A 23,151-nucleotide genomic window follows, 5' to 3' on the forward strand; every position below is an offset into this window, starting at 1 on the left:
TGTAAGTCTTACTTGAAGGTGTGTGCTCAGTATTTGGAAGCTCTCAAAAACATCTTAGTGTCTCATTCCCTCAAAACTACATTTTTGACTGGCCGGTCCAGGATATCATAGAGACTGTGTATTGCTTTCAGCATAGGGCAATGGTCAGTGCTGCTGTAAGATATTCTTAATATCTGTTTCTGTTTAAGGGCAATTTATGTGTCCTGTTTTATAATACATTATTATTATTATTATTATTATTATTATTATTATTATTATTATTATTATTATTATTATTTCCCCCCATGGTTCAGGCATATTTTTTTTATATTTCCACCCAAGTAGTCCCTACTTTCTCTTGTAGATCTTATGTATTCTGTTTGTATTTCATAGGGATCCCTTTTCCCCTGCTAATAAATCAACATGAAGTTTGAAATTTTACTGTCTCACTTGCTATTGTGCTTAATAAATATTCTGTGGCTTTAACTTACTCTGGTATGAGTAAGCGAAGAATCCTGTCTCCTTCCTCCAAAGGATCAGCTGTGTTGAATAACAGGGCTCTCTTTTCTCCCCTTCTTTCCCATCATGTCATTATTTTTTATTACAAGAATCAATTTTTTGCTTTTGCAATATTGAGAAGCCAGAAAAAGAAAGAAACCAGACAGGGATTATCAATGAAGCTAAAACACTTTATCCTCTCAATAATCTGTTTTTAAGAGCTGCTTTTAATTTTAAAAATTATGCCTCCCCTGCAAGAGATATGGTATCCATGTTTTCTTCTGACTACTCTGAAGCATTAATTGCTGAGCCGAGTCAAACTTCTGTTTTACCAACACTCTTCAGTCAGTACAGTGCCAGTAGCATGCATACATAAACCAGAGTACTAGAAGTGCTTTCACTTGGCTGACGATGGCTATGCGCATTCAAACCGGTGTAAGTACTGATTTGGATGGCTGATTCCATACATATGCATATCCTTGGAAAAAACAATGCAGCATAACTGGTCCTAAATCACTGGTGTGTTTCAGAATAAGTAGCAGTAATCAGGAGCTTGCCAGCATTTTGTTTGGGTGATGGGGTGTTCTCCATGAGCACCAGGGGCCCTGTCACTACCCTGTGCAGATTTCCTAGCTCGTCAATGTAGTTTAAACTTCAGTGTCCGCTGTGAAAGTTGCTCTCACACCACCGGGGTTTTTTGTAAGACTCTCTTTTCCCCAGAGTTTAGTCCAGACACAGCTGACATAAACTGGCCCCCTCTAGACTTGAAGGACCCTTCAAGAGCCCATCTGATAACAAGACAGATGTCAATGACTTCTCAAATACATCACCTGAAGGCTGCTTTTAGAAATTAAAAACTTTGTGTTCCTATAGCGTCTCTAGAATAATTCACATAGGAACAATATGGGTCATCTTCTCTAAGACACAGCAGCTTGTATTTTCTCTGACCAGTAAAAGTAAAGAAGTCCCATCTGGTATGCTGATCCTGCTGATATCTTTGATGAGGGGAGGAAAAAGAGGAGTTAACCCCTGTTAAGTTCAGTTCATGAAGTTTCCTGAGCACTTTTCCCTCTTCCATGAGATTTTATCTGAGTTATATCTACTAAACAAAGTGTAAAACGTAGCAAATGCAAGGTAAAATGTAAGGAGTAACATAGGAATATGAAATGGAAAGAGCCTTTACAACGGTAATAGTAATCGAGAGAACAAAGTATGCTTGCTGTCAGTTTAAGGCTTTGTTTGGCTTTTCTGGCAGCTGTATCTGCTGTGGTTAAATAGAGCAGATTTGTAGAATAAATGTGCTCACTAATGGCGTAGTTCCTATTGAAGCTTCTGAGTAGTATAAGGTTAGAGAAACTCCATGTTATGCTGGGTACTGCTGTTAATAGAAATTGACTCATCATAAAGGAAATTAAAGTAGTAACGAGATGCATTTGAAAATATAATTATGTGATTCTCTCCACTATTATCAAGCAAGGGGAAACCCCAGCAAGCCTCCCCGAATGTGCTGTGGGGTCCCTTATCATCACAGAATGCATCTAGTAAATTGACAGTGGTATTAAAGATACATTTGATCTTCCCCTCCCTGAACAGTCCTGGGAAAGAGAGTGAATTAATAATTAAGTAAGCTCTAGAGGACAGGCCATTTTTTTTCTTCATGTTCAAGATGGGGAGCTCATTTGCCAGAAATAATAGTATAGACAACTTCAAGAACTGAAGCTGTGATGGAGCTGTAAGAATCACTCAGTCTTGCTTGCTTCACCTTCCTGATGCAGCAGCAAGATTCCTGTTTTTCTGGGCACTGACCTGTGCTGAAGCTCACCAACCTGTCTGTGCAGAGGAGGACAGGACAGGTGGTGGCTCTTTAGTGGTGCTCAGATGTGAATTCTCCCATTGCCAAAGCACCTTCAGGTCCTGCTGGCCAAGAGAGCGAGAGATTGACACTGTTAATCAATGACACCATATCCATGTAGGCAGAGCCAACAGGAGTCTGGCCAATGAGCTAGATGTGAAATAATTCAAATTTACTGAGTGGTTTAGATTTAGTCAGTTTGAATGCTTTTCTTGTCTGATTTTTGAAGGCACGTTGTTTATCCAAGTGAAGTGCTTTAAGATACAGCAAGGAGCATTGACATCAGCAGAGATCAATGAAGGATGAAGAGGTCTATTTAATCTAGGAAATGAGTGACTTGGGTGTTTGATCTTGTTGCATTCTCGTATTCCCAGAAGGTTAAATTTAGTCCTGCATACACAAATTCTGTTTGACTAAGTTTACTTAGGTTTTAAATATTTGTGGGTTTCTTTTGTTTAGGTTCTCTTGTATAACAAGAAAAAAACCCCAACTGTTACCACATAATTAGGCTGTTGCTGTGTAAGCATGTGTAGCTCTTTTCAGACTTGAGAGCAGAATATGCAAATTCAAACCCAAATGCATTTCTTTAAACTTTCATACTGTATAAAAGAAAAGGAAAACACCCTCTGACCCATTGTATACAAACAAGCCTCTGAAATGGCATAGGGAAATGGCTCCAATTTGTATTAGCAAGAAATAAGTCTTGTTTGGCTCATGCTGCCTGTAGTACTTCCATTTTCCAGAAGTAAAGAAAACCTCGTGAAGTCTAATGCAAAGGTGTACATTTGGTTCAAGACATAAAAATGTAAGGTCAGCCTTAGAGAACATGAGGATAAGACTGAGGTTTCTACTATGCTGAAAGAAAATATCAAGAAAAATTTTCATAATCCTTTGTCTAGGAAGGTTAGTTGCTTTGGTGTAAAATAAACAGAAGTCAAAGCAAGAGGGTTTTTTATTATTTACATTTATCTTAACTCCAGCAAGCTATAGCAGGTGCTAGCATGAGATGAGCTTTGGCGCTTCTTGCCACAGACTCGCTTCACCATGTGTCATCAACTAGGAGTTTTAAAAGTGCCTGAATTGAAATATCCATTATGACACAGAAAATAAAATCGAAAAAAACAGGGAGAGGAAGGAAGTCGCATCAGGGAGGTAAAAGAACAGCCCTTGCTTCCTTGCACATCCCTCTGCCCCAAGCCGCCGCCACACTCCCTCTCCTCCATGTGCGACCCGCGCCGAGGGCGGCCCCGCACGCCTGCGATGGCTCCGGGGCCTCGCTCCAAGCCCGCACCGTCCTTGTGGCTTTTATTTTTCTAATTTTAAATTTATTTTTTCAACACCCGTGCCTCGGGCTGAACGGGGGGCGCTCCAGGGGGCGAGTGCGGGGCGGGTCCCCGCTTGCGGGAGCAGCGCTCGGTGCCGGGGCAGCACCGCAGCTGCTCCGCGGTCGCCGGACAGGTGTCGCGGCGGCCCTCGGACCGCACCGGCGGGGAGATACCACGTCTAAAAAAAAAAAAAAAAAAAAAAGAAAAAGAAAGAAAGAGAAAAATAAGAAAGTTTAATAACAAAAGACTTAAATAACTAAAAAAAATAAGACAGCGGCGGAGGGATGGGTGCCCGTGCGCGGGAGCCCCGCCGCAGCCGGAGCAGTGCTGGCGGGGCGGAGCGGCCCCGCTGACCCCCGGCCGGGCCGGTGCCGGGGGCGGGGAGCCCGGGGCGCCCCGCCGGCCCCCATTGGCCGGCGCGGCGGCGGCGGCGGGGCCGGGCCGTGCGGGCCGGGTCCCGGGCGGAGGGGGCCGGCCCTGCCCCCGCGGCCGGCGGCTGCCCAAGGTTTAAAGTGAGAACTTTCTGCGGGCGGCGCCGAGCTGTACAGCCCCGCCGCCGCGTCGCTCCTGTCCCGCCGCAGCAGCCGCCGCTACCACCGCCTCCCCCGGGCGGGCCGTACAATCCTCGGCAGTGTCCTGAGACTGTACGCCCGCCTCGGGGGCGACCCGGTCGAACCGGACCCCGCTCCTCGCCCGCGGAGCTCCGCGTCCCGCGGGCAGGTGCTGAGCGCGCCCCGGCCCGAGAGGCGGCGCAGGAGCCGGCAGCGGCCGCCGCGATGACAGCTGACAAGGAGAAGAAAAGGTGAGGGGCCGCGGGCGAGGCGCCGGGCTGCTCGGGCCGCTGCGTCCTCCTTCTGCGGCTGCCCCCTTCGGCCGCGGGACTCCCCGCGGGCAGGGGCCGAGGGGGCACTGCCGGCGGGACGGCGCGGCCTCGCCTCCCCCCGCCACGGCTTCTGTGCGAGGGCTCGACCCGGAGCCTTTGCGGGGACCAAGTGCGGCGGGAGTTAGTTCGCCCAGCCCGGGCGGGGAGAGGGCCAGGGGAGCAGCGCCGCGCCCCTTGGGGGTAACCCGCGCTCTGTCCGGGCCGCCGCCGAGCTGGGGAGCGCCTGCCCGCGGAGCTGCTCCCGCCGGGCGGCACCGCGGCCGGCAGCGCACCCGGCCCCGGCCCGGGGGAGGCGGCCCCCGGCCGTGCCGGGCGGCGGGCAGGTGCGCCTGACAGGCAGGGCCAGCCAGCCGGTGTGCGGCCAATGTCATGTACGCCATGGCAGGGCTTGGTATCAGCGAGGACAGAGGTAGTAGGTACCTATTTTTCAGTTGAGGACAGGGGTTTCGAAGGTGGCAGCACTCTTAGCAAAACGTGTTCCATGATTAAGGTCGCGTGGATGAAATTGACAGGCTGTGTAAATATTTCGACACTACCTCGCTCTAGTCCGAGGCGCTGGCCGCAGTGCATCTCCCGCGGTTCGCGGAACTCCTCAGCTGTCAGCGGGTTTTCCCGGAGGGCCGAGAGCTCCATGAGTGCCCAGCGCCTCGTTTGCTGCTGCCCTTCGAGAGGGGTATAAAGCTAGACATTCCCACATTGACAGAGCGATCCTTCCAGCGGGAATCAAAGTAACGCACTGGTGGTTTTGTAGTTCATCAAAGAGTGTGTTTTCTTGTTGGTTCTAGAGAACAAACATCAAAGTAAAAGCGGTCCATAACACAGAAGTTACAGGTGGACATTAAGAGAAGAATTATCCACTTATTGCTCCAAAGTTATAAACAATTCCTATGGATGAGAGAGGGCATGGACATGGGGAAAACTAAGTAAGTGAATAAAGGTCTGTGAAGTCCTGTGAAAGGATTTGTATTCAGTCTGTTGCATACAGCAGGCAGTCACAAGGATCCTGTGATTATCAGCACAGGTTCTGGCTATAGATTCTCTATAGAGATGTGAGTTACAGACTAAGAATTTTATGTTCTTATTTGTCGTGCGTACTATCCAGTTGACCATGCAGTAAACTTTAAACCCGGGGTTTTGTTTGTGTAATAGCTCATTTTTTATTGAGTCACCCTATGACGATGTAATAGGGGAGGTATAGTGGTGTAAATCATACCTTTTCCCTCTAGTTCTGTTTTTCTCAGTTTACTGGAAACTAACGTTTTAAGGTTAAACAGTTGCTTCAAGTGTATTTTGTTACAGATAGAGTGCAGAGTACAAAATATATGTACATTTTGTGTCTTATGTTGAAAAAGTAAAAAATTATAATACAGTACAATGTAGTTAAAAATGTGTTAGTTTATGAGGCAAGAGAATGAAATAGCGTATATATTAGAAAGGCACTGCATTCATTCTATTACCTCTTTTTAATGGGGCACTCTTAATCTCTTCTGTTTTAACCTCTTGCTTTCAAGCAGAGTGAGGGGTTGAGCACTGTCTAATCTTGTAGGACAGCAGACTGAAGTGGTTTGGGGAAATACTCTTCAGATACTACACAGGCTTCACAGGACTGAAGTCTGAACCCTGATCCTGACTCTGTCACTGCTTTTAAATATTGTGACATTCAGTGACAATTTTTCTGTTTCTCTCAGAAGTAGGCCAATTATTATCTGGTTCATGGGATTGTTGCGTAAAATAATGTTTGTGGAAGAACTGGGAGAGTGTCATATGAGGGACTTCAGATAGCTAGCTTGTGCTGTGGATGTCCCTACTGGGGATGTACCCTATGTAGCCTGTTGAAACAAAATAGTTTTGCTTTCTTCATTTTCCAGTACTATTATAGAGTAGTTTTATTGCCTTGAGTTCGACAGTTAGTATATTGTTTGCTATATTTTTCCAGAACGGAATGGATAAGACACAGCAGCCTAGCTTGCTAATAGCATTTATAAATCACTTTCACAGAGAAAAGGTGGGGCAATGTTACCAGATTTCCAGGCAGCTCTGAAACTATGTTGAGGAGCAGTTCTCTTACTGTTAAACAAATGCTGTAAGGAGGATAATATTTTATTCTTTTAATGGTCCGTTTAAGTTGAAGAGCATCCTCTTGTCCTCATTTGAAGCTCTGTTTGCCAGCAGAAAAGAGCAGTTGCTTTATTTAGAACAAATGTTATGGCACTTTCAGTAGGCTGATGTTTAAAGTTAGTCCAAGGTACAGAGCTGAGTTTAATATGATTGTTCTTTTAATTAAAAAAAAATCGACACAGTATTAGATACTCTCTTAGAATGCTAATAATTAGAAACTGGAAGAAAGAGAAATAAAAGAGCATAACACATTTTATCAAATAGTAAAAGCAAACTAAAAAGTGTCTGATCTGTACAGCTGTGCAGTACAATAAGAAGTAGTAGGTAAGTCCCAATGTAATTAGAGTAGTCTGATACACTATCTTAGCATGCTTTTTAGTGATTTGCAAGACAGGACAATTTTGTTAGGACTGGCTGCTGTGTTAAATGAACAGCTCTGGACGGACAACAGTGTCTATTTGAGAAAAGTTTGAAACCAGGTTCAAGACAAGTCAAGTACCACTGAGAAGGATGCATCATTTGGCTTCACCTTTTCAGTTGTGTTTTTATTTGGGGAATTCTGTGTTTGTTTTCCAGTTGTATGAAAAATAAACCAATTTTGCAGCTCAGGGTGTTTCTGTGCTAGTGGTCCCCATGTATTACACAATATGTTTTGTGACCATAACCATGTAATGTTACAAAAATCCGTTTAACTTCTTCTGGCCCAGATAGTAAAGAAATGGGATTGCCCCCTGTTATTGTCTAGGTAATAGACAGCTTTCATTTACCCTTTTACTTTGGGCTTTATTTGATGTTGAGCCCCTCTAATGAGATGCTTTGTGCCTCAATTTTTGCCAGCCTTTTCCTTCAGGAGAGTAGTTTTGCCAAGCTGAAGTCACTCTTGGCTGTTCCTCCTCAGGATAAGGAAAGTGTCCTGATGGCACAGCTCTCCAGAGCTCAGGTACTTGCTCGTAATGGATGTAATTTAGATGTCAGGAAATGTGAGCATCTGGATATGCCAAGGTGTTAGACTGCAGATTTCAAGAAACATACAGTCTCAGTTTTGTTCTCCCCAGTAGATTTTCTGTGTGTCACTATTGCCAGGTATACTCCCTATTGTCTGTTTTTCTGTGATGGTGGTGACAGATGATCTTGTCCGTTCTCTTGCCAACCTGGGTTTGTTCTTATACTCTTTTAAACCTCACTTTAGGTACTTTAGCTGATGAAGCTTTGGGCACTTTCCTTTGCAGACTATTTCATAGATTACTCAGCTTCATAAAAAAAAATCAAGTTTTACTATTGCTCAACATCTCCCCATGTATAGCCCACATATTTTATTTACTTCTCTTTGCTTCTGTGTTCACATCTGCCCTTGCAGATTTTCTTATTTGGAGTTATCAAAAGGAAATATGATCTCCTGAATTCCTGGTGAACAATGTGTTGAAATTGGCTGTTTAGCACATGATTACGGTGTGTTAACATTAAGCAATTTGTATTTACTTTCAGCACCACAAATTCAGGCACTTCATAGCTTGCAGGTCATCTTGAATGATCCTGGCCACTCATGGCCCTCCTACTTTGCTATTGCCCCTTCTGTTTCTGTACTCACTGCCCCTTCTGATTTCTACAGATGACTGGCTTTTCTACCAGAGGGTGGCCCAAGGGTACAGGCTCTATCTTAGCCTGCAGTGACATGGAGCGGAGGTTGGGCTGAGCTCTGGCTTGGCGACCTGGCCTGCTTGGGAACTCTCGACTTCTGCTGCCCAGCTCCTGTGGTTTCACCTTGACAGAGCCAAAGTATTTCGTCTTGATGAAGACTGAATGCCTTTTGATAGAGGATGGTGTGCAGTGTGAGTGCCTTCCCCGTGTGTACCATCCTCCCAAAGTGATCTGGGCATCTGAGGATTTGTGTTTCGCAGGGATGCTCCAAGGTCTTGCTCTGCTTGTGTTTAACCCTAGAGCAAGTTAAAAATCTGTCAACCCTTCATAAACGCAATCTTTGTGTCATGTCCTTTTCTCTGCTTCTCTGTCACTTTTATCTTGTGTGGGTCATTAAGAATGTCTTGCATATTTGATGTACTCTGTTAAATACCAGTTTTGTGTTTATGCTGCGAATTGGGGAGATCCATCATGAGTATCAAAAATTGATCTCTCTATATCTTTCTCTAATATTTTTTACTATGATGGATTCATAAACAGTAAGTACTTTGTTTTCAGGTTCCAAGCAGGAGCTGCTGTTAGGTGTGGTGGGGGCAGAACTCTTCAAGCATTAAACTTTTTGCTGTTCTTAGGATAAACTTTAGAGTAAGGAAATGAGCAATACAAAGGCAGATTGTATTTTAAAATAATTTAAATACATGGAATGGTTTCATTCTGCTAAAGCTATTTGTGAAATGCTATTGTGTTAATTACTCCAGTATTCATAGTGACATGTATATCTTAATAGTTATAAATAGTTCTACTCCTAGTAGCTGGCACAAGGTTGACAGAGCCCTTCTCTTAAACGAAGAGAAAGTGTAAGTATGAATATTAAGCATCTTTCAGGTTTTCTCTCATTTATCATTCTTGTGTTCAATTTGCTTAAAAGGAGATATAATAAAGTAGTTATCTGGTGAGGATAAAGCCCTAACTGCTTATATATATATATATATATATATATATAAATAACTTCTTTCTTACATTTACAGAGCTATTTTTCATGGAGACGCTTTCTGAAGTCTGTAAAATGGGAAACTATTTTATTATGCATTTGGAAAGCAGCTTAATAAAGTACAGTAGGCCAATTGGCAGATAAGTAAGTAGTGTTCCAAAGTAACTCACTTAATTATGCTCTTCTTGAGCTCAAATCTAATTATGATTTTGGTTCTTTCCTCTGTGACTTTATTTAGGTCTAGAAAATTTAGTTGAAACAAAATCTGCCATAATATATTTTGATTAAATGGGCATATTTGGGCCTGAAAACAGTTAGACTTGTAATTGAATTTACTTGACTGCTATTACAAAGCATTTAGAGTTGGATAGCATCTCTATTGTGCTTCTCTGTCCATTGCTGAATGTGACACAGCAAATATTCAGTATTTATTTTATAGAAAGTCATCAAATATTTTGCCAGACAAGAAGCAAAGTTGCTTTAGTTGAATTTTTATGTTTGATCTTCAGTCAAAGAGGTGCCCTGGTCTTGACCCTTTCTCTGTGTGCTAATATGTGGAATCAGCAGTTTTCTTTGATTTAGGGGAATGTTTAGGGTGTTGCTTCCAAGAAGTTTGAAAAATTCAGAAACTTTACTCATACTTTGTTAGCCTATGGGTGGACGATAAATACTGGCTTGTTGCAGCTTTATAAACACATTCTGTGCATTTGGGCAGGAGGAAAAAACACTTTTTTCTTTTATTTGTGCTCTCAAGTAGGAAAAAACCAGGATAATACAGCTCCTCAGTGGTTTTGATTCCTAACGTAAATATGTTGAACCACCCCCCAAGTTACAAATGCTGCTTCATTCTGCTGTGTATGTATTTATGCACTGATTTGCTTTCAAGCAAACATTAAGTAGCCTGTGTTTTAATCTCAGGTATTCGTGGAAAATCTGTAGAACCAAACTGTTTGGTCAAAGGGATTTCAGCAGCATATTGTGTTTCCAACAAGAAACATCTCTCAAACCGCATCTTGCCTGTGCCTGGCTATTCCTCCAGTCCCTATTTCTTGAGCATGTCCCTAAATCCCAGCTCTTACCTGCATGAATGAAACCTCCAGGCCAGAATTTGGACAGTCTTTAAAGCAGGAATTTGATGGAGAGAACAACCGGACTTTTGTGGGATTTGGCTGGGATTTGTTTGCTTGTGTTTTTCATATATATAAGAGAACAATGATGAGTGTAGGGTCCTACACTGCTCTCTGTTGCATGCCTCATTCTTTAAAGCCTCCTCACGCAAACAAACAAAACTAAACAAAACCAAAAATAAAAAAGGAAACAAAAAAATTAAAAAAAGTAACTCCTGGTTGTTTTCACCTCCTTCTCCACAGCCCTGGCAGAACAGAAGGCTGAAGCACTGAAATATCCCTTTATATTTGGATATGAAATATTGTGTGCTTTCAACTACTTCTGCAAACAACAATATTTTTACAATAACATTTTGGAGCTAGAAGAGTGTAAGCAGTCTCTTTTTGTTTCAGGAAATAGTGTTATCTAAGGAAAAGCTAAAATTAGATGTGATATGGGGAGCGTTGTGCATGGTGACTTTTTTTGGGGGGTGTGGTGTGGTTGGGTTTGGTTTTTTTTAAACAGAGCATCTCTCCTAATGGATGAATCATGTGGGTGTAACTTATGGCACTTGATAGCAAGCAGTCTGTCTGAAGGTATATGTGTAGTAAGATTACTGGGATCATTATTATTTGGAATACTGAAACGTGAACTTAATCTACTGTAAATATTTGTTACTCATTATCTATCAAAATATATCCATTTAGAGTTAGGCAAATGAAGGTAAGATATAAAGTGCAAATTTTGAACAATGGGCTACCAAGTCCTGGAAAAGCTGCATTTGGTGAATATTTTCTGTAAAAACAAATATTTTCCTGGAAAATAATTTTCCGAAGCACAAGGGAAACAAGAGGTTGTATTCTAGTTTGAGCTAAACTAAAATTAAGGGATTGGGTTGAGAAATTGTCAAGACATATGGAGACTGCTGAAACATTTTAGATTTGGCTTCATTTTTATAAGGTTTCCTGTGTTGCACTATGTTGTTAATTGAAAACCGCATGTTCTAAATTCATTTGAATGAGACTTAAGTAATTATTAGTCTCTTCTTAATTTAAATATTTTTTCTTTGTCTTTCTTTTCTGGTGTTAGACTTAATTGGGGTTTTTTCCAGATCTTTACTGTACCGAAGTCTACAAGACACATATATGTGTCTGGTTTGGTGGCTTGACCTCAGTCAGATTCCTGTCCTCCTTTCAGGAGAAATCTTCCAATTTATCTGCTAAACCAAAATATTGGATATTCCTTTTACATTATTTACAAGGCCCTCATTACTTAAAGCCTTGAATTCAAAAAAGTCCCAGTCTTTCAATAACTGCGGTTGCTTAGACAAGTTACCAGGTCTGATGAAAATACTTAGTCCTCTTTGGCTTGGGTTAGGCAGGAAGTGTGACTTGGCAATGACAAAGGTCTTCTCTAGCTTTGGTTATGTGAAAAGCTTTTTAAAGACTGTAGTATAATTGAAAACATAGCAATGAAGGCCCTCCATAACCCCTCACTGGCTCCTGACACGACGGATGAGAAAGTCAAAATATGGGAGAGATGAAAAGAGCATGTTTACAGAATTTCTAACTTGTTCTCAAAGGACTGATAATTTCAGAGCCATGTTCTCAAAAACCTGCCTGCATATGCTGAGAGATAGACATGTTTGCCTTTCCCAGGAAAGCTATTGCTTTAAGTAGCAGATATTATTATATACTGAAATATAGTCATCCCAGGTGATATCCACCTTTGGCCTAGTACATGTGTTTTCTTTATGTAGTCAGCTTCTGAGTCCATTATATATATATATATATATTATTTAATACACAGAAAATGCTTTGCTGAATGGTTTCAGTTTAAGAGCCCAGTTCAGTGGCCTGAATAAGTTGCATGAAATCTTAAAAATGTGCCCTATTCTTCTCTTCTTAAAAGAGAACGCTGGTGCTCATTTGTTGTGGCAGAGGCCTTATGAACTTTTTTAATCTGCATGGGAAAAAACCATTAAGGGCTCATAATTTTGGTGCAAGTTTTCTGATGGCATTCAAAAATTACTGTATAGTATTTTTCACTTAAGATTTTTTCATGCTCTTGTAAGGTAAATATTTGCTTAGGTAATAAGCTGAAGCAAGTAAGAGGTGGGATGCTTATTAGGCAGCTTTTATAAAGGTGGTGGAAGTATGCTTTAAAGAACATTCCTTGTATTTTATGTCACCCTTAGCATATCTAAGGTATTTACTGCCATAAAAAAGGTGCTTAAACTGTTTAAGCTCATGGTATCACAGCTGTAGTCGTTTGCACTTGCATTTGTATGATAAACTACAAAGCAATCCTATTCAGTCATTGTGTCTGGGACATTCTCTGGCTGCTGTTGGTCTCCAGGCCCTGTCTGTTCATTCACAATTGTATCACTCTGCCAGTAAATTCTAGGTATTATGGGTACTTATTGTCAAAATACTTCAAAGATCATTGAGATGTTAAGAAACCAGCCCACTCTGTATTTCTACACTTGTAAATGGGGAATGTTGCTAGGAATGTTCCCAGCTTTTAGCTGTCTGTGCAATTTGTATCCAAAAGTCGTTGCAAATAGCAAAGTATCTTCTGAGATGATAAGCATTGTTGTTCTTGGTTAGATTTTTGTGTGGCATTATGATGAAATAACAAACTCGTTAGCTGATGGCAATGACAGTGTCTTCAGACTCTTACATATTTATGGTGAATATTGACCTAAAGCTGATAGGAAGTTTGCTTAGAACAAAAATGCCTTTTGAGTGATCTGTAGAATGTCAGTGTCATACGTGGATGTGTGAGGAGAAATTCAAATTTAAATTGCTTTATTATGCCACAACTCCTTAGGCAGTGTTTCTCTGGAATCAAATCCAGTGACCATTTACAGCTATACTCCACTCCAGGTTATTTTTTTAAGGTCTCAGTTGCCTCCCCTGTGTTTCATAACATGTGAGAGAAGATTGCAAACTGGTGAAAGTGCTTTTGGTGTTTTCCTATAGTTTTTGCTAGATGATTCTTCTGGAAAAGCTGCATTTTCTAATTCAGTGAAGGTGGAGAGCCTTTGGGAAAGGGTAAGCATTTTGGAATAGCCTCTGCGTATTGCCTTCACCATATGGTCTTTGGAAGAACAGCAAGGCTTTGCCTACTTCTGGTTTTTCCCTTTCTTCCTCTGTCGCTAAGGAAAACCATGACAAATGTGGCTATTGGTTTACTTCTTCCAGTTATCCCCATATTGATCTAGGAGACAGTCCCTGTTGTCCTGTAAGGTTGTCTTGCACATCGAAGAATGCAGAGAGTTGGAGTTTGCCAGTTCTTGCACATGGGATGGCTGACTTTTGCTTATAGAGCAGGAAACCAATGCCTCAAGACAGATAATTATGCTTGGTCTTAACAAAACAGTGTTATTTACACGTTCAAGGGAAGGTAGACATTTGGGGGCTTGACTCCCTTTATTGCTTAATACAGCACTTTTATGTGCCTGATTAGGTGGAAGATGTCACATTTCACTGAGGGAACATAGCCTGGTTCAGCTCTGGGTGGGCTGTCTTTGTGCTGCAGCTGTAAGATTATCAGTTTGTGTTAATAAATCTGGTTCTTGGTTTTATTCCCCGCGAATGATTTGGAGGATGTGTTTATTGCCATTACTAATCAGAGGGACATTTTTATAGGAACATCCTTTCTGTGCGCAAGTTGTCTCAATGCTTCTACTGTCTTTTTTACGTAACAGCAAAGCCGTATTTATGTTCCCAGTGATTCACAAAAGGGGACTATCCCGTTCGCTTAGGCATGTGCTGGCTTGAAAATGAAATAGAAGCAAGTGGAGGTATCTTGAGGGAAACTTAATGCTGGTGTTTCGAAACAGCCATTATTTCCCATTTAAGAAAACCAACCCCACCAACCCTACTTTTGTTTGTCAGCTGCATGACTGGCCCGAACAAAGCCTCTCTGGCATGAGGACCTGGGCCAAAGCACAGTGAAGCTGAATAAAATCATATTTTAGATTGTGTCTCTTGAGCTTGTTCACCGCTCTCAGTAAAGCTGGCTGTGAAAGTAGTGTCTAGTTGCTGACCTGGCTGCTGACCTGGCTTTAGTAAGTGGTTCTGGCCTCTGTAGTTGCTTCTTCTGTCTCCTTTCCCCTCCACACCCTCTCTGAAAGCCCCTTGCTCAGCCCAGCTCTGTTCTGCTGGGTACTCGGGCATTACGTTTATAATGTAGCCTGGACAGTGTGGTGTGACTGATCACTGTAGTTATCCTAGCTCCTCAGTCTGGAAAACTGGGATGGTAGTACATCCTTCCTTCCACCCTTTGTGTGTCTTATTTATTTAAACTGTAAACTTTGTCAAATAGGGACTTTCTATTTCTGTGCCTAACACAATGCTGTAGATATGTGTGCAAGAAGCTTGTAGAATAAACCTAACTTGAAAATGCTTTAAAAGGAGGTTGTCAAGTGGAAGGAATTTGGTTATCTCTCACTCCTATATTACCTGGTTAATTGCTTTCTTTACTGCACCACTCCATATTATCCCTCAATATGTAGGTTACACCCACGTGCTGACGGGTGACCTACGCCTTCGTTTACTTCACTTTTGAATTTGTCCTCCTGTCATGTAAGATCCATGTGCAATTTAGACGCCCCAAGCAATTGAGAAGGTGGGGGTGTTGGTGGTGGCAGCAGGAGATTGCAACACCCTGAAAGCATCTCAGAGATTATAAACCCCTTATTCTTTCAGATTTCATCACGGAGCAGGCAGGTGAGCAAACCACGGGGCAATAAGAGTGAAAAGGTGGGTTTGACCGTCACAACAAAACCGGTCTTTTCTGCAGATGGGGAGTTCAGCAGGGTTTCAGCCAGCAATCATTTGCTCTCAGTTCCTTTGAACTGTAAGAAAGTAGAAGAGTGCTGACATACAGGGTTACTGGGACATGGGTTTAGAGGTCAGAATACGCAATCTCATTCACAGAGGCTGAAGCCTGTGGATCTTCATTAGTTAGGCTTCTCTTGCATATGGGTGCCAGGGTGAACCTGAAGGCAGAGCCCGTACAGTGTTTAGTGTAAAGAAGAAACAGTGAGAAAAGCCTAATGTTTTAGACAGACTTGGCAGCTTTACACGTTGTGCGAAGGCCCTGAAGAAGATAGTGCAAGAAGCTGTGTTATCTGTATAACACTTCTTTCCCTTTGCCCACCAAATCATAGGACAACATCCCCTGCCCCTCAAACCTAAATGTCACTGTAAACATGGTATAACTAAATTCCAGCTTCTCAAATGGCAGATATGAAGCAATGGACCAGTTACCAGCACTATTGCTTTCTGATATTTTTAAAAAGAAGTATTTTAAAGGAAGCAGATGACAGCAAATGGTGCTTATTCAAATAGGAATTTTTCAGTGCTCTTCTAATGTGGGGAATAAAATGAGCAGAGAGCAAAATCGGGATTGCAGGTCACAGTAGGGATTTTGGGTGCAGTGACAGCTAATGTGGAGCAAAAGTCCACCTAAAGGCAGAGCTGAAAGAGTGCCTGCCACCTGACCTGTTAAAACCTTTTAAGAAGAAACACTGCCAACGTGAAGTCATTACAGAGCATTCCTTCAGAGGGAGTCATGTGATGAATACAGTGCAACTATAAAATGATTTCATGTTATACTGCATTTTGAGTAGGTTACAGCCAGGGAAAGAGCCTACTGAGTCATTTGGGCTGTGTGCTCCTGTTGATTTGGTTCCCTCAGTTTCTCTTTGTTTACCTTAATTAACAGTTGGAGTGCTCTGACTTTTGTACCAAAAAAACCCTCTATGTCCATAATGTCTAGAACTTTCATCAAAATGGAGTTGAGTTCCTGCCTCAGACCTCTGGGTACTGTTTCGTGAAAATGCCTTTGAGGAAAATAAAATGTCAGCTGTGTGTGATATGAACCTTCATCCCTCTTAAAAGAGGGTTCTATGATCATTTCACTTCAGGTCTTAGCTGGTGGATTAAGCAAATGAAATACCTTTGCAAGGTGTGAGGAAAGTAAAACAAGCATCTGTTCTTATACTGTTACTTGTATAGGAAGTCAGTTCTGATTTATGCTTGTAAGAAGGAATATTTGATGGGCAAATGAATTTCATTGTGCTGTGTTTGCCCTTATACCAGGAGATGTTTTAGTGAAGCTGTGGAATATGAAATCAATGTACTGAAGGAAAATAAAGAGAAGGCCTCAACCAAGAGATGTACTTGCTCCTGAGAGTCAAAACAATCTCCCCTCCCACCTCAGAGGAAGTAAATACCTTATTGTGCTTGTGGTTGGAGGTATATTATAGTTTGCTGTTGCTGAATATGGATTGCATATAGGAAGTTTGGATAAGGATTATGGCTCAGTGAACTACTTGGAAATCAAAAGAAACTTTAACAGATGATGAGACAGTGATTAGATGAATTATCCCCTTCTAGCTTGTTTCCTTAAGGGATTGAGGTTTACACAGTTATAATATGTCTACCTCCATGTCTGATAGAGCTGTAGAGATCTCAAGGATATTAAATAACTGGGAGTAGATGTTGTAATGGCTACAGGGAAAAGTTGTAGCCACAAGTCCATTTCCCTGTAGAGACGAAAGACTTGCTATGGTTGAAGAAGTCCAGGTGCCAGCTACATGCTTGCAGCTTGCTGTGCCATTGGTTCCAGGATCCACCAGGAGTCTGCAGAATCTGGAGTGTGTTTTTGCTGTCACACTTGTTGGCACAACAGCTTGTTGCTTTTGTAGCGTGGTTTACTAGTTAACCCTTGTGATGTTTTAAAAACTTACTGTGAGCTATTTGCCTTGCTATTTGGCAGAAATAGATACAGATAAAAGGCTGATCCTTACTCTGGGCATTTCCAAGTGTTTCAGTGTGCTTAGACCTTACTGGTTTTGGATGAAGAAACTGCTTGCTACTATGATTAATACAAACACTCAGTACTGTGGGCTACTGTAGACTGGCCACATTAAAACCACCAGTGTATACTTGACTCAGGCCTTGAGAAGTGCAGCTAGACTTGTTTCAGCTGGATGGGGATTTCTGACTTCAACTGGAGAAACAACTTCACTTCTCAACAGCTTTAACTCTGGGTCCAGCTGTAGAAAGATCTGTTTTGGTTGGAGGCCCAGCCGTGTGTGCGTTGGTGTTGATTGTCGGGGTTGTGATTAGTTTTGGGCATTGTTATACTGGTTGTAACAATGAAGGCATTGTCACCACTAACATTTTCACTTTCCTGTGTTGTTGCAGGGCTTGTTTAATTATTTTTGCAAGAGCAGTAGGTTATGGGAACCTTTTCATGTACAAACCGCATTGAAGGCGGGAATCTCCTGTTAAGAGTTGCGTATTTTTGTTGTTCCCATAAGCAGAGGTAATGATGAAAACTTTTAAGATTGGTTCATTGGCTTTGGCAATCGGTATCTACTGAAGATCTCTTATGCTTCTCAGAATCACTTCCCCTGGTCTAGGCAGTACTACTGTTTGGTTTTTGTTTGTCTTATGTATTTGCTGGAAGGAGAGTACTATTGTGTGTTTTTTGAGGGTGATTACAAACATAAAATAGATTCTCTTGAGAACGCTTTGTCTACTCTCATCACAATTGGTAATTGTTTTGTGTTGTGTAAGACTCTGCATGCTGTGCTTCTTATTTGGCAGTATGTGTGTGTGAACCTAAAACTGGATTTCCACCTCCAGCATTTTATTGCTGATGTTTTAAAGGTGAATCCTGGAACAAAGCATAAAACCTCTCTGAACTCATGTATTGCTAGACGATGAATGTTTACTCAATTATGGCAAATTTTTTCAGTCATTTGGGAAATCAAGTTTGCTACATTTTAATGGATGTCTTCTCCAATTAGGACCTGCGTGAGGTAGCTTTCAAAAATGAAAAAAACAACCAAACCCCACTCCCAAAACAATTACTTTGACATTGAAGCAGACTAAAATAGTATATTTATGTGCAAGGTGCATGTCATCCTTTTGCACCAAGTGCATTTTCATAGGTCATTCCAAAATGCCAAGGGAAAAGGAATCCATACTCCTCATATATCCTATTAGCAGAAAGCCTTGAGGAAGAGATGGGCATGATGTGTGGAAAAAATGTAGCTCCTGCTGAACATTTTCTTTGTAGGTCACTTATTGTAGTTGAAATTACAGGGAGCGTAAGAGCAAGTGATCTATTAGCAAAGCCATGAAAATAAACCATTTGCCACTTCTAACAAGTGTTGGACCAAAATATGCCTCAAATTTTATAAATAAGCGAAAACTTGGCGAAAAGTAAGACCTGGTTTTATCTGCATTTAATCAGGTACATGGCGTCCTGGAACGCAGCCCACTGGCAAAAGCATGGGGAGTGTTATCCTTTGCAGCACTGGGAATGTTCTCTGCTGAATTTGGCGCCAATGACCGAGCTTTGCTTGTTAGCTGAAGTTCACACAGACTCCTTGCCAGGCCTGCCCAGAATGCTGTCTCCTCTGACTTCCTGTGGTCTTGCATAATATTTCCTTGCTTCTTGTATAACTGCGGCTCATTCTGGTCACTGCCCAGTTTATACGGCTGACTTTTTAAAAGGCCAGTCCTGCAAACGTGCGGCCGAGCCATGTCAGTGGCAGGAGGCGTCCCAGTGGTGACGCCAATGGAAGCACCCTTCCATGGGGAAACCACGGCAGCAGGGGCGTATGTCAGTGCCGACATGTCTGAAGGCAAAGCGTGAGGCACGACTTCAGATTGACTGCACCTTTGAAATACGTGCCGCTGTTGCTCTGATTTCTGTGACAAGTATAGGCGTTTATTAAGGGTGGGGGAGACAGCATGCAATGAAAGCGCATTTTCAGAGTGCTCTGAAATTCTTGTTATTGCTAATAGTCCCTCAGTTAAAGGTCCTTACATTTCCCTTGAAAACATGCTTCGGGTATCCAGAGTGTTAAAGACTATGATAGGAATGTCAGGAAGGAGTTTCAGAAACCAGTATTTTCATGCTGATGGTTTTTAATGCTTCTACACAATTGTTTCTACAATTGTCTGTGGTTAAAATATGCATTAGATTTGCATTACTGTTAAAGCAAGTGTATTTGATAATGTTTGCCATTTACTAGCCTAGATTATTTGTATGTGTTTTGAAAGTGTATTTCATAGCAGCTTGTGCCATGTCACTGTGTTTATGCTGATTATTTTCTAAATATTTGTGTTTGCAGAGGTACTTATATGTAGAATACCATGTGTACTTCCAGAGCTTTGTCAGTAACTCATTTTCAGAAAGACGTTTGTCTAATATGAAACTTTCTACACAGTTTATCACAGTTTTCAAGCTGTTACTCATGTTCTTTGGCAAACTTGTTCCTGGCATGGCTTTGAAAAGCTGAAGGGTAGAGATGACAAATAGTCACTTCAGTATGTTTGTAAACTTACTCAATAGACTGTACTGATTTTTTCTGTTATGGTTCCCGGGTCATGTATGATCTTCCAGTGAAATACTATCTGCTTTGAAGCAACAGAAGAATCATTTTAAGTGAAAGCATTGGAATTGACTTAGTCATCTCAGTTATGTGAGATAGTGTATAAATTGTCTTATGCTATCATCTTTTCTATGAATCCAGGTTATCCAGTTGTCATAGAAAAAGTCATGCTGCCTACACATGCAACACTGTCTTTTCATCTGATTAATTTAATGGAAAATTACTGGTTAATGTGTGTTATGAGACAGCTTTCCTGGTCACTTAATGGCTGTAGTCTGTAGTCTGGTTTGTTACCATGTATTCTTAGGATCAACATTTTAATAGCTACAGTCCAGCTAATGCCATACTTGGAGAATTGTCAGAGTAATAGAGTGGTGATACTACTGATATCTAGCAAATCATTTTATAGTATTGGGAATATGAGCACTATTTGGGGGCGTGTATAACATACTGCATTTTTGCCAGATGGATGCAAAGCCAGAAATCCTAGTATGGCTTGACCAAACAATATGGTTGCCAAATAAACCAGTTTAACCTCAACATATTTTGACCAATGATGGAGAAAAGCAACAAGTTTGCTCCACAGTGATGGAGTTCGGAGTCCTGGATAAGCCACCCAAATATGAATGAAGTAGTAGATGTAGACTGATGCTGGGGTTGGCCCTAAGATTTAGGAAGACACATAAGAATTGCAAAAGGTGTTGGGCTGAGCACTGTTCAGCCAGCTGGAGAACACATTTCACTGTCAGTAAAGACGGATTTTCTCTCCAAAAGGAAGCAGTTAGATATTTTAGGACTTGACAGTCCATTTCTTTTAATAAGTGTATGTTCCTCCTGTGTACATAATTTTAAGTGATTTCAGAAAAATTGTTTTGCCTTATAAAGTCAGAGTTAGAAATTTACTTTGCGTATAGAATAACAAGATTTAGGAACTCCTGTTCAAAAAAGATGGGTTGAGCCTTAGTCCTTCTTTTGGCAGTGTTAAAAAGGCACAGGTGCTCTCTGAATCCAAACGTCGCCAAGTGTTGGAGAGATCTATGGTCACATGGGCATGTTCACTTTTCCTTTTTCTTTGATGATTTGGAAATGTGCACATGGGCACTGCAGAAGGTTTGAGGGTTTAATCCTCAGCTGTAGAGGCAGACAGATACCCGCTGCATTCAGTGGGAGTTTTGTCCCAGTAAACAGCTCGGGATTGTTCCCTTGTGTACATGTCTAAATGTGGATCTCAGGCAAGTAAACGCACATGTAGCTGTACACGTTAATCTGCTCTCAGAGCTGGGAACACCCTGTGTCCCTCGCGTCACTGGGGACACGGCCACACCTGGAGCTTCATGCGGGCTTGTGTTAAGGGCACCAGTGGCCCATCCAACGTGTGTCCTGCAGCAGGAGAGGAGCGATAGGTATCTCTGGGGGAACAGCAGCCTCCGTCACTCGGCTTTTGGTGCATGGAGATACTGCTCTCCTTTGAAGGATGTGTTAGGGCAGATACACGCAAAATGCCTGTGCTCACAGATAAAGCAGAAGGGAACAGCTCGCCTAGCACCGAGTATTTTCGGCCTGCATGCCTGCTCCTTCCTGAAGCTGAAGAGCTTGCTTGGTGTTTCTCAGGCTGAACTTTTACAGAATCAGGAATAAACTTCTCATCTAGGGAAGAGTCTGTATAAAGGCTAACTGGGAGCAGCAGAAATGTGGCTATGCTCACAGTGCCAAAGAGCATTAGAGTGCTTCTCGTGAGCTGTATGCTGCAGCTGGCAAAGTGGCAACACCTGTGAACCTCTTTCACAGGCAGTGTTTAGAGGGGAATGAGAGACTTCTCATACAGGTACTGCTGTGGAGAAAGAGGGGCCGATATTTATTTTAGATTATTCTTAAAATTTAAAGTTTTTTAGTGGCACTTGCCCACAGGTTGTAGTCTGTCAGCAGGGAAGGCCAACCTTGTGACATTACAGCAGAACGTGCTGTGTCTCAGTGTAACTTGCATGCTGTCATTAGGGACCTGGGCACATGAGGGAATGCTGTAGGTGTGTAACAACAATTTTAATGCATACTATAAAATCCAGTCTCATTAAGTACTGAAGACCTCAGGAGTTTTGGAGGAGCTTCTCCTACTGCCTGATGTAGTAATTCAGTATACTTAGCCTCTTAGAGGATAGGTCTAATAACAACAATTAGTAAATTTATATATTTAAGTATGCTTAAAAAGCTTAAATGGATGTGGTTTGAAAAAGTGAAATGAAAGAACAGTAAAATTAACATTAAAATCTAGCATATGCTATGGTGAGGAAGTATAGTCTTAGCCATACTCACAAAAAATAGAGATCTGAAAAGGTTCCTGGTTGACAGATCTGTCAGAACAAGCAGAAGTGAATAGTAAATGTTAACTGTTGCGTATTGTGTATTGGGTTTTTTGTTTGAGTTTTTCAAAGCATTAGGGATGTGGTGCTGTGCAATAAAAATTATGAAAATGCACCTTTTCAAAATGTTAACACAAAAGTCCCAGAAAGAACTATAACATCTTACACAGTGTTCACACTTCAGTTTCTCTAAATAGGAAAAAAAAACAAAATCTGGTTTTTTTTTTTGTTTGCTTTAATAAGTTGAGTATGGGAACATTTTTGAAAGAATAACTTAATGCAAAGGGAGCTTTAAGAGAGGACAAGAGGCACTTTCCTTCTGCTGTTACTAGAGCCCCTGTGAGGTTATGTTTTTGGGTGGAGGTGGCAGCACTGATTCTGCCTGGAGGCTGGGAAGGAGCAGAGGGGCTCTGCCCTTCCTGCAGAGGGAGCTCTGTTCAGCAGCATGGCTTTCTTCTGAGGAGACTGCTGTATGGGAATATGCCCAAAGGGAGGGCTGGCAGGACAGGACCAGGAGCTGTGAAGGTTCATGAGCAGTTCTTGTCTCTTGAGTGTCGTGCTGGCTTACCACAGCAGGCAGCTTTAAGGGGTTCTGCTGAGGCTTGTGTGTGTGCTGGACTTCAGTCATCAAATGCACCCATAGCCACTGCTGGAGGTTTGACGAACAGACTTTCCTGGGGTCAGTGCTCAGGAGAAGGCTGAGAGGCACGGAGGCTGGGAGAATGTTTTGGGGAAACATCTCTGCTTTCTGTGTCCTCCTTGAGGTGTCTACTGATTGAAATGGGCTGATGGAAGATGCTGGGCTACATCACCCTTTCACCTTGCCTGCCAGGGATATTGCTGTATATTCCTCTGTAGGAAAGGGTACAGCAAGAGGACAGAAAGGGTTGATGAAGGGGCAAAGCAGATTTATTTTCATTCTATCCAAATCAACAACATAACCCCTTCCCACTGATTTCAGTAGCCATACATGCTT

At 42.0% G+C, this 23,151-nt stretch overlaps 1 protein-coding gene across 1 annotated transcript in view; it reads left to right on the forward strand.

Annotated features, from left to right (window-relative positions):
- Positions 1 to 4,020: 4,020 nt before the first annotated feature.
- Positions 4,021 to 23,151, forward strand: part of EPAS1 (endothelial PAS domain protein 1) — a 76,731-nt gene continuing 57,600 nt past the window's right edge. The window contains exon 1 of the mRNA XM_068185891.1: positions 4,021 to 4,456. Within this exon, the coding sequence (XP_068041992.1) occupies positions 4,431 to 4,456 (26 nt within the window). The 5' untranslated portion in view covers positions 4,021 to 4,430. The remainder of the gene's footprint in view (positions 4,457 to 23,151) is intronic.

This window comes from Anomalospiza imberbis, chromosome 3, assembly GCF_031753505.1.
Source record: "Anomalospiza imberbis isolate Cuckoo-Finch-1a 21T00152 chromosome 3, ASM3175350v1, whole genome shotgun sequence".
Taxonomy (NCBI): Eukaryota; Metazoa; Chordata; class Aves; order Passeriformes; family Viduidae; genus Anomalospiza; species Anomalospiza imberbis.